The sequence below is a fragment of the Cupressus sempervirens genome, chromosome 2, assembly GCF_028749045.1.
Source record: "Cupressus sempervirens isolate cs-2001-9-10 chromosome 2, ASM2874904v1, whole genome shotgun sequence".
NCBI classification, from domain to species: Eukaryota; Viridiplantae; Streptophyta; class Pinopsida; order Cupressales; family Cupressaceae; genus Cupressus; species Cupressus sempervirens.
In genome coordinates, this window is record NC_143119.1 from 40,714,434 (window position 1) to 40,726,874 (window position 12,441).

The 12,441-nt window shown below is 35.3% G+C and overlaps 1 protein-coding gene across 1 annotated transcript in view; it reads left to right on the forward strand.

Annotated features, from left to right (window-relative positions):
- Window positions 1–8,163: 8,163 nt before the first annotated feature.
- The window catches only part of LOC149570965 (ENTH/VHS family protein), a 67,595-nt gene continuing 63,317 nt past the window's right edge, over window positions 8,164–12,441 (forward strand). The window contains exons 1-2 of the mRNA XM_089812512.1: window positions 8,164–8,648; window positions 10,453–11,211. Of these exons, the coding sequence (XP_089668638.1) occupies window positions 8,442–8,648; window positions 10,453–11,211 (966 nt within the window). The 5' untranslated portion in view covers window positions 8,164–8,441. The remainder of the gene's footprint in view (window positions 8,649–10,452; window positions 11,212–12,441) is intronic.

The window sequence follows — 12,441 nt, forward strand, 5'->3', positions numbered from 1 at the left end:
ATCACATCAAAGGTTGCTCACACATATGTAAGCATCTTTTTCCCTTTGAATGGTCAAAACCCTTATCCACATGGAGTCCACTTGGCCTCCACCTCATGGACACCTCATCAATCCTGAGAGATCCTAGCCCTTCATCTTACATTGAACCTCTACCATCTATTTCATCTCATTTCCTACAAAAGAAGAACCCTTCCTCATTTCCATAAACACTCTTGAGCGTATTGTTATGTTGTAGGATTTGTGAGCAACCACATTCCAACAATAACAACATCATCAACACCTAGTGATTTTAGGATGTTTACATCAGTGTTGTTTTCAATAGTAACTCTTTCTGATTTCATGTCACCACTACTTAAATGTTTACTTCCATATTTTGAGGTGTATGTAATGATGTAAGAAGTAGTATAGTTTCTTATGCTTCTTCTTTGTAGCATTTTACATACTACACTAGTCACAAACTCTCTACATAAATATACTAACAAATGCTCACTCCCAACTCCATTATTTCCATTCCACTACAAGTGACGAGTATGAAGACCAAGTTTGTGCACATCTTTATGCAAGCAAGTGATTCTGATTTTACCATTCAATAATTTGTCTTCAAGCATGCACATAACTATACAAAGGAGCCAAATTAGATTCCACTAATCTAATGCTAGGGTAGTTTGCTCACTGAGCCCTATTTTTCTTTTAGGAATTGCTCAAGCATTCTCTCAACCCCCTATGGCTCACCTCAGTTCCCTAATCACTAGAGGATTTTTTTCCTATCCTCCCAATCTTCACTACCTAGTTGCACCAATGAATTGGCTTCTTGCATTCACCTAAGGTGATGTTTGAGTTATCTTGTCAAATTGAGTTTTTAATCAATCTTCCTCATTTTTCCAACTTCAAGGAGTGGGTGACTCCATTATGATGTTTTGAACATCATTCAACCTCTTGGACTCAAGTCCAATAGATTTTTCTACCAATTCTTGCAAAATTGTCCAAGTTGCACCAATTAGGCCTAATTGAATTAACCCTCCTAATAGAGCTTTTAGGCCGCAATTCCAAATTTCTCTTAACATGGTGCTAAAATAATCATGGATCCAAGTACCCTTTTGGAAAAGCTAAAGGATTTCATGGGTCTTAGGTTTCCAACATGTACGTACATCAGAAAGTTATAGTCGTGCCTAAAAATAAGGGTTTTAGGATGATAATGACATTTGCTAGGTCCAATCCAAAAGGGCAACAAACCTTCTTGCAAAAACATATTCCCATTAACTTATCATCTTAAAAAATTCTCCTTAACTCTCCACGAGTGGGATTGAACTATCTATCATATTCAATCCACCTTTAGCCACTTGCAAACACTGATTTGCCTAGTCGGGTGCTCAGGAATCGCCTGGGGTATTAGTTTTAAAATGCATAACCAACTTTCCAGGGCCCCAAGAACTATGTAAAATATATACAGTGGATCCAATCCCATTTCCCTTAATTCCACAGAGAAATCACAATAAGAACTCATGGGGGAACCATTCTTGCAAAGATTGTGAAAATTGGACCAACAGACATAATATTTACAAATGAATTTCAAAACCTACGTAAATGAACACCTAAAAACTTGTAGTTTGAATGGAAAAGAATTGTAATAACATAAACAATAAGGATCCAACACAAAAATCAATATTTCCATCCATTAGTTTGTACATGCAATCAAGGAACTCTAAAACTATCACAAATTGGATTGTATTTTGTGGATCGACTTGCACAATTTTGTTGATTAAATGTTCCAACACTTGGGATGGGCTTACTTTGTGGTTTTATAAGTTCCTCAAGAGGTTGTAGAAAGTTATAATAACCATCAATCTCTTTCTTGCATTATGCAACTTTCCTATCAAAAAGTTGTTAAGCAACTTTTCAAAAATTGTCGAGCAATGAAAGGGCTTGGAAGAGTCATTTATGGCCTAGTGGGCTTCATAAAGTTTTATGGTTGGGATATTTTGAGGAAGATGAGAGGAATTTCGACTTGGGCTTGATTAGGAAGGTTTTAAGCTTGCTTAGGATTGTGCAAATGATTAGAGGATGGATTAGGATGGTTTAGGATTAGCTTAGGGATAGGCAAGTGGATGACATTTAATGAGGGTGGGTGAAGGAGGAGATATTTGTTAACTTTGGCTTGGGTTAGTAAGTCTTAACCCATGTTTGGGGAATGTGACAAGGTTAGGAGGGGATTAAGATTAGGTTTAAAGACATCTTCTAGAAGAGTCTAGACTTTGGATGAGGATAAAGACTTTCTAGAACAGTCTAGAACTTCCTAGGATGAGGATGAAGACTTTCTAGAAGAGTCTAGAACTTCTTAGGATGAGGATAAATTAGATTTTTAGGAAATAAATAAAGTTTCATTTATTTCAAGGGTTTGGGTTGAGGAGATATTTATTAAAACTTTTTTAACAAACATGAGGATTAATATTTAATCTTAATTAAATATTTTGAGTTGGGATTAGGGGTAAGAAATGATGGGATTAGCCTTTAATCAAAATTAAAGAAGGATTAGAAGATTGTGGAAGAGGTTAGTGGTCTTAAAGAAATTGGCCAAGTTTTGAGCAAAAAATAATTTATTATTAATATTTTTTTTTAAAGAGGGGTAAACGCTTTGACCTGGAGCTATGAACCAGTGAGACCACAAATAGGGGACCTCATCCCCATGAGATTTGAACCTTGATGGCAAGGATAACAATGCAACAACTTAACCATCACAACATGCCACTATTGGCAAAATAATTTTTTTATTTATTTTGAGTTTTTTGGTCAATTAATTAATTAATTAATAAGGAAATAATGTTTAAATAAGATTTAAACATTTTTGGGAGGGATTCCTTAATTAAATATTTTTAATTAAGATAAAGGGATTTAATGGCATAAAAATAAATTAATTAATTAATTAATAAATGATGATGTCATCAGGAATTTTTTCAGAAAATAAAAATACTTTATTTTCTAAAGGATTTAGGTGTCTACATGAACAACTCAAACAAAGAGATGACCTTAAAAGGTCCAAATTCACACTCTTGACTTGTCTTACATGCCAACAATCCAACCGAAAACCAAAATGAGGGGCTTTGACTAAGTGCTTTGGCACCATCTACGCTACCAATGAGAAAGGATGATCAATGCAAGATGTAACCAGATCAACGAAGATGAAGTGATTACTTCATATAAGAAACTCGTCAAACAATGCATGTGCCTTTGTGATTGGATTATTCTGTGACACTATTTACCCATCGTAGTGAAATCTCTCAAGTTATTGTGTCAAACTTTTATATTCCTTTGCAACACTATTTTGCCATGTAATTTAAGTGCAAAGCTTTGCATTTTCTAAGAATCGCATTTCAAAGGTTGTTTTACAATTTGTGTTTTAGGTTAGTAGAGAAACCTTTTAAATGAAGTTTGGATTCCAAATCAAAACTCCTAACCTTAACCTTTGAAAAGGTTTTAGTACATAGAGAGAGAGAGAGAGAGAGAGAGAGAGAGAGAGAGAGAGAGAGAGAGAGAGAGAGAGAGAGAGAGAGAGAGAGAGAGAGAGAGAGAGAGAGAGAGATTTGAGTACGTGGAGAGAGAGAGAAGTACATTGAGAGAGAGGACTTTTGTATAGGGAGAGAGAGTGGTTCTATTACGTAGAGAGAGGTGGTTTTGCTATTGGGAGAGAGTGATTTTTAACATTTCAATTTTCTCTCATTCTGAAACTTAAACTTTCTAACTTTTTGAGAAAAATACCAAGGTAACAACTAGCTCTATCTAGGGACAAGGACTGTACAAGATGTTGAATGAACCTAGACTTAAACAAGAGTAGTGCTTTATCAAAAGGACTATAGAGTCACTTGAAAAGGAGGTAGATACATGAAAAGGTATTGAACACACCAAAATTGGAAACACAACCAAATAGAAGGGAAATAAAAACATGACAAAAAACTCCTAACTAACACATGTACCTAGATGGAAACCCCTATGTTTGATTGCTTCAACTCTAGATAAATCATGCAAATCCATTCACAAGATGAGCAAAATAAATTCCATGGCAACTTAATAGTTGAAAACTCCCAAGTTCCAACAAACTCAAATGTAGGCTGGCTCCCTAGATTTCAAATTTCAGATTCCTAACATGCTCCATTACTCTGGACAAAGGAATGTATCCAAATAACCATATCTCCTTAGAAATCTCTAACTTTGGAATCAATTCTTCTTCACGATGCATGCCATCAATGGATTCATTTTGAATAAGATGGAGTGCTATATTCTCTAGCTTCTCAATGCAATTATGAGCTTTTGCTCCATTTAGAAAGTCCTCTCCTTCAATTTCTTGTAATCAGTCATCATGAAGCCCTTGTCTCTTTTTTGATACACGCAGGCCTTCTTTTTCAATTATCATAGTCCTAGTTGGACCTTTTAAGAAGTGGTTTGGATTTGAAAATGCATCCTCGTTGAATATGACTCACATTATTTGTGATTGACAATTATGTGAACCTAGGATGAGATCTCCATCTTTGCATTTTAAGTGTGGGTGGGGTAGGGAAGGGTTCTTTGTTACCTCATCTTTAATTTTTTCTATTTCCTTATTTTGACATACTTCATGAACTTTTGATCCCTTCCCTACTCCTATATTTATAAGGGATAAGAGAAGGGGAAGGTCTCTACACGTTGGGACGCACCTGGGTCGATTCTGCTGACATGCAACATGATCTATTCCAATTTTTAGAGTACCTTGATAAGTGAATGCCTTTTTTGATGTATGTGCCTTTATAAACAATTAATCATAATCATGATCAACAACCTGAGAGGGCTTACAAAGGGAGTCACTTCCTGAAGCATTAAGACCTTGATCAAGATGAAATCTCGAATGACTTTGAGCATTATCATGAACCTTCTCAAGTTTATCAATAGTCACACTTTCCTAATCACATTCCTTGAGATGATCTTCAATATCTTTACTCATAAACATAGAATTGATCTCTTCAAAAACTACCTCATCCTTAATATTAGCAATGTTCTTATCTAAAGATTTATTTTCAATGCTAGGATCTATGATTTGAAGTTGTTGCAATGAAAAACTCTCTTCTAACTCATTGTGATAAACAAATTCACTAGTCTTTTCTTCATATATCACAAGGTCATTGTTAGGTAGCGATGCTTTAGAAAAAGACATAGATGAGTTCATACCTTTAATTTTATCAACATGTTTCCTCTTCAAATACCAATGATGGATGAATGAGAAGATCTTCTCCACACAAGAAATCATCGTCGGGAGCATCAAGACACCAAATTGGAATAATGACCACTTGAGATTCATCTTCTAACATTCTCTCTTCTTCATTCTTTTCGAATTGTGAGTGCAAGCACTTATGTAAATACTTTAATGCCTCTTTGTCAAGATCCTTGTTCTCCAATTCATGAATGACTTATATTACCTTCTGAAGATCTTTATAATTCCTATCACAAGACTCAATACATATTTCTTTTTCTTTTTCACTTACCTCTTCTTGATCATCTTCTAGGCATGCATCTTCTGATAAATTTATTTCAATAGTATTCTTGCAAGGTATTCCATTAGCAAGAAAATGATTTCCCTCTTCATCTTCTTGTTCACTTTTCATCAATTTTTGAAGCAATGAAGGGTGTTGTTTAGTAGGATAAAGTCTTCGATTATCATGGAAGCTTTTCAAAAACTAATCTTGACTGGGATCACCAGAAGTATGATTTTGTTGAGCAATTGATGATGGTGTTGAACTACTTTCTTGATCACCAATATCCAACTTTGATTCACATGAATCATATTTTTGAACAAAGTCTTCCTTATGCTTGGATGTATAACTTCTTTATGATAATGATCCTGATTTGTGAGAGAGAAATTGGTTATCTTTACCATCTTCTTCATCTTTCTTTTGCAAAGTTCAGAGCAAAGAAAGATGGATATTTTCTGGATCTAATTTCTATCCATCGTAGAAAATCTTCAAGAAACTAGCTTGCTTAGGATCAACTTAAATCTAATTTTGTTCACACATAGGTGCATGCGAGATATTTTTGTCATTCTTCATCGCTAATTTAGATGAAACACATTTTTCAGCAAGGGCTTCTTTATCTTTATATGTTGAACCTTTTTCCAAGAAGGATTCTTGATCATGAGAAAGAAAACCATAATCCTTTCCATCTTCTTCTTCAATCTTTCGTAAAACTTGAAGTAAGTGGGGGATAAAACATTTTGGGGTCTAGCCTCCTTCTGCCATAGAAACCCTTCAAGAAATCAACCTATATGGGTTCAACAAGATCCTGCTTCTTCTAGCATTCAAAACATTCATCATCACTAGTCGCTATCAATTGTTCCCTTTCTATCTTCTAATGTTGTAATTATCTTTATTTAAAAATCCAAAATTATATCTTACGAGGGAGCTACCCTCTATATGCAAAGGAAGGCCAGATATCAAGGACTTATCCAACTGTTGGAGAGATTGATTTGCCACATATTCCATTGGGCTAAATCACGCATTTTCTAAGTGACAAATCTATTTACCAACAAGGAGACAACATGGCTTATGATATTTTCATAACATTTCATTTGATGTAATTAACCTATTGGTCACAAATGATGTAATGTCACTTCTTGTGAGAAGAATTTTGTAAATTTATTCTTAACATGTTCATTTGTTATTTTGACTATGTAAACTCTAAGATAGTTTTAGAATTTTGTCTTATGGAGATTTGTGTCTCTAAAAGAAAAGCTCCAATATTACAAAGGAAGACCATGAAATTATATCTAGATAAATACACAAAACTTATTATCACTCAAGATTGAGAAGTCTCAAGTTGTAGGTTGGAAAATACAAGAGACTAATAAATATGCAAAGGTTGTGCTAAAAAATAGCTTGAACTTAAAAAACTTCAACAAAATGAACCAAAATCACTCATTTGCAAGGTTTTTTAGCTTTCTAGGACAAACCCCATAAGGGGACATAACTTGGTAACCCAATCACAAAGCATGCTTTAGGGGGAACCTCAAAAAAAAAAAAAAAACCAATAAGAGTATGCTTCTTTAAATATTGAGATGCAAAATCAAAACTTGGAATAGGCGAAACCACATTTAAAAGGGTCGTAGAAGGTATACCTTGTAAAATACTTTTAGTATCAATTTTTTGAGAATGCTTGCTTGATGAAGCCATTGTTTGCAACCATCAAATCATTTACACTAGTAGTATCCATTAGGTGAGATCTAAATGAAGCCATTCAAATTGAAGGTCATGCAACAAATGTGGTATAACACATGAGATGACAATATAGGTATGCTAATTATCATGTAAAAGAATTGCTTCTCTAAAAGATAAAGGAAGATTATTGATTCAATAATGATGTCTCTAATTATTGAACTTTTTATCACTACTATTTAAACAAACTAACACAATTTTAACAATTTATTACAATAAGATTTATGTGAAATACTACTAATGAAACATGGATCAATGAATTTGACTAAAAAATTACACAATTGAAACCTCAAAGCACATTCACAAAAATATGTCTATTAACACATTTCATTTAATAAAAGAAAAAATAATATATCCTAATAAATATAAAATCTTTTAACAAATTTGATATATTCTTGTAATAATAGATTTGTCTTCAATTTTTAAAATTTAAATTACCAAAAAATGCCCATCTTTTTTAATCATCTCTCATACCATTGAAAATATAACCATGAATTTTCTAATTGTGGTAAAAATACTACTAAGATTTTGCTAAATACCATAAACGTGGTAAGGATATGCATATAAAACATTTTCACTACAGGAAGAGGCGTGGGGCCCTCCTTAAGATAGTCGTGGAGGAGTCAAAATCTACAGCGTTAAAGAGGTGACAAACTATCGAAGATCCTCGAACGTGTCTATTTCACACATTCCTAACTTGTTCTCCCATTGCATTCCCACGAATTTAAATCTTCTTTTAACTTATTATTATTGTTAATTAACTTAACTCTAATTCTCTTAAAATAAATAAAATAAGCAAAATACAAAAAATATAACGAGTTTTTGCATGACTCAGATAATTTATGGATCACATGCCCCAGAAGCTCCATGTGACCTCCCGCGGAAGCCCGCCACATGACCGTGATATCCCCGATTTTCTGATCTCGTCGCGCTTCCAGACAATTGCCTGCAGTAGGAGACTGCGCCACTTCCCGCTGGCGATTGGCAAAATTTCCTCAAAAATCCCAGTCGACGCCATTCGACGGCTGCTATTTTGATGTATTTTGATCAGTCAAGATTGTCATTTTAGACGTTTGGCTTCGACTGTGACAAGTTTTGAGTTACAGATCGAGGTAAATTGAACCCAAACTTCTGTCTGCTAATAGGATGATTTCCTTGTGATGTTTATTGCGGTGTTTAGTTGGAGATAAGGAATTGAGAAGGGGATTAGGCATGGAGTCAAGCAGGAGGGCTGTGGAAGCGTACTGGAGGTCGCGTATGATCGACACTGCCACGGCAGATGACGATAAAATCACCCCGATTTATAAGATGGACGAGATTTGCGAGACTCTTCGCTCCAGTCCATTTGCCATTGTCAAGGAGATGTCCGATTATGTTCTCAAACGCCTCGATCACAAAAGCCCTCGGGTCAAGCAAAAGGTACGGTTTTATCTTTGGTATGGACTTTCAACGAGAATTTGGCGAGAGTATGGGCGGAATATATAGGGTTTGAATGTTTTCTTTGGTTCCAAATACTTAATCAATTCATCTGGTTTATGTTTGTTTTTATTGATACCTTTCCTCCAGATGTTGGGGTAGGTAGAAAGACAGTTTAATTCAGATGTGACGTCTAGATTCATATCAAAACATGCAGTGTTGTAATTCTAAGAAACCCTAGAAGGATGGTATATAAGAATAGTGTAATCATAGAGATGCCGGTTATTCATCGCTAAATTCGATGCATTAGTTGAATTTCGACTTAGATGAATCGACCAGGGGAAATCTTGTAGCCAATTTGACGCGGGACTTGCCTTGTTAGTTCCCTCGAACATTTCTATGCGGTCAAGCATTTTCTTATTGCCTTTTACCTCGACGTGGGTTCAGTAGACAAACCGGTCACATAACATGCTATTAGACACACGAACTCATCTGTTGTTGATGGAGTAAATTTTCTGGGGATTTGAACACAAAGCTCTGCTGTAAAATGGTCAATGATTTATGTTTCCGTACATGCCTTTCAACCTTTGTTGCACACGTAATGAAAATCTACCTTATTTTAGGCGTGCCGTTCAGCTACGTGGTTTTAGGACAGACTTACTCAGTAGCAGTTCCTTTAAGCAATTGAAATAGTACTTTTTCTTTAAGCGATTGCACTTTTCCGATTGATTTTCGGGTCCAATTCCTCACAGTGTTAAATGCCAAAGCCACACATTCGATGATCAATTTCTCCTTAGTAATCATTCCTTAAGACAATTCATCTCTCATTAGAAGTTCCTTCAACGAGCAACCTCTAAGAGTGTAATATTTAAAAAAAAATCTGTTAACTGAGTTTGTTGACATGGACAATTTTGGAGGGTTTCTGTTTCTGTGATTGCTACATTATTATGCTGGAGGGAGTTTCCAACAGCACATTAGGAGAAACTTCTGTGCAGCAACATCGACAACTATGTAATAATGTCACATACAGTGTGGACACATGAAATTTCTATACAACTCTTCCTTACATGACTTTCTTATGAGTCTTCCTTCTTTGCGGGCAAGTAAAGTTTAATCAATTAAATGAAAGCATCCTCAAACCTGCTCGTATTATCAGTTGCCTGCAAAAGGTACTAATGCTCACTTCTTTGCACAAGTCAATTGAAATTTGAAATTAAGTGCTTTTTTAAAGATCCTCTTTTCTTTTGGCATGGGTTTACAGTTACAATACAAATTATACAAGTTCTCAAAATTTTAGTCAAAATGTGTGAAATTCATTACTCCCTGCATCTACTTTGTTAAGAAGCGAGAGGATGGTACACTTTCAAACAAGAATGGTTGTTTTACTTTAAAGGGTACACTTTCAAACAAGAATGGTTGTTTTACTTTAAAGCCTTTAATGAGTGTATTAGATTGTTCAAAATTGACATGAGATTTGCAGCTAGACTTGTTTATATTTGGCCTGCATCATTATGATTGTGTTGACCTGAGAAGCATATCCAGCGGTATTTGAACTTGGGTTGGTATCCTCATGACAAATTCTCCATCTGGAAACAAAACTTTGGGTTGGTGCGCATGGTAACCTTTTGTTTTCTTGCTGTTGCAGACCATTGGACCATTGACTGAAAGAGTTTTCTGCATCATTAAAACAGACTTATATTTAAAATTAAAGAGTGGATAAAGATTTATGATTCATTATTACATCATCATTATCTTTTTATCAGGAACTATAACTTTTGTCTTCTGTATTAAATGTTTCTGCTTGCAGGCTTTGAGGCTTATCAAATACTCAGTATCAAAGGCTGGAGTAGAATTCCGACGAGAAATGCAGCGGCATTCAGGAGTTATACGTCAGATGTTTCATTACAGAGGCGAACCAGATGCTCTTAGAGGTGATGCTTTGAATAAGGCTGTCCGTGATACTGCCCATGAAGTGGTAGCAGCCATTTTTGCTGCAGAAGAAAAGCAAACTACTTCTGAGGATGTCAATAAACGAATTCAAGGGTTTGGTAATACTAATTTTGAAATGCCATTGGATGATAGAAGGTCATTTCTTAGTGAAGTCGTTGAATTGGGAAGTGCATCTATTAGACAGGGCTTGAACATTATTGGCGGACAGTCAAATAATAATTATTTTGATGCAAAAGGAAACCCAGCTGGAAGCTACAGAGGGCCTAGCCTAAGAAAGTCACTTACATCAGAAAGAGATACTTATTCAAAGCATCAAAGAGAGGGACCGTGGACAGAATCTCCCTATTCTATGGGGTCTTCTGAGATCAAAGATGTGCCACCAAATCAAGATTACAGGGTTTCTTCGTCAGATTTAAGCAATGAAAAACTTGGTCCCAGTCAAGCAAGAGGAAGTAGTCGAGAAGAGAGGCTTTTAGATTCTATCACAACTGTTGGGGGTGTGCGTCTTCAGCCCAGCCGTGAAGCTATTCAAAGATTTCTATCAGAGGCCTCAAAATTGGATTTTAACATTTTGAGCTCAGCCATATGTTCAAAACTTCATTCAAATGTGTGGCAGGTACTATCTCCCTGGGTCAATTGTCTGATGTCACGTTTTTGGAATATTTGCTTCATTTAATCCTCCTGATTGTGCATCTTCCTAAATTATCTTTATCTTGTTTTGGTTGGTGATTGTGCATTGCATTTATCTTAAGATACAAGAAATGAATTTAATGTCATGCAAGGAAAGCATAAATATTAGTCCAGCATTTCTTAAGGCAATACATAAGACAAAAACTTCATACTCCACTGCACAAATGGGCAAAGAAATGCTACACAATAGCTACACAATGATGATTTAGCACAACTGTGTGACCTTAATTGGTCATTTCACTGGGAGCTTTACACCCCTGTCCACATCATACTAAGTCACAGAGTTTGCTGTTTTTTCGTGTAACACTTGGCAAACTTACCACACCAAAATATTACCCCTAAGTTTATAAGAATATTAAGGAATCATTAAAAAAAGAAGCTAAATACTGCCTTCAAATTTGAATTCACTGTCAGCTTTGTTTTAATTAAAAAAACTAATTTATAACTGGCTTGATCATTATGGAGACTGAGGGTCATTCCTGTGCTGTCTAATACATTGCATTCTTCTATTATGCACGTTATATAACTTCCTGATTTGGGTTCAAGGGTTCATTTTGTGGGCTTGGGCTTTTTTTGGAGTTTGTTTATTTTAGGTTCATCCATATTTATTTTAGGTTCATCCATATGAAGTCATAAAAATACACCACCATACTACTAGTCAAATAACATAGAAAAAACACTCCACTATATTGATAGTCATGTATAATCAAACTCGACTGTCATGATATATATGAAATTAAAAAAGTAATAATGTCAAAGTGTGAACAGTGAGCCATCATTGATTAAATATCGTATGGGTTATAAAAAATACCATCGTTCTTCTCCATATTAGATGATCTATATTGCGGTAAATTAGAGGAACCATAAGTAGTGCCCTTGGCCCTAGCACCCTCATGCTCACTAGGTGACTCATATTCATCATCAACTTCAAGTGTCACAAGGTGGGAAATATAAGCATCCAATTTAATATTCTTTGGCTCGATATCCCACTTGTTTGTTGCCCCTTCTTTGTAGGCAGATCTTTGTCTGTAAGGAGCCACAAGTTTGAATACACAAAGACCAAGTCTCCACCTTTTTTGAGTTTTGTCTATTGTACTTTATTGTGTGGATGGAGGAGCATATGTTCCAATTCTTCTCAGAATAAGATGGACTATCA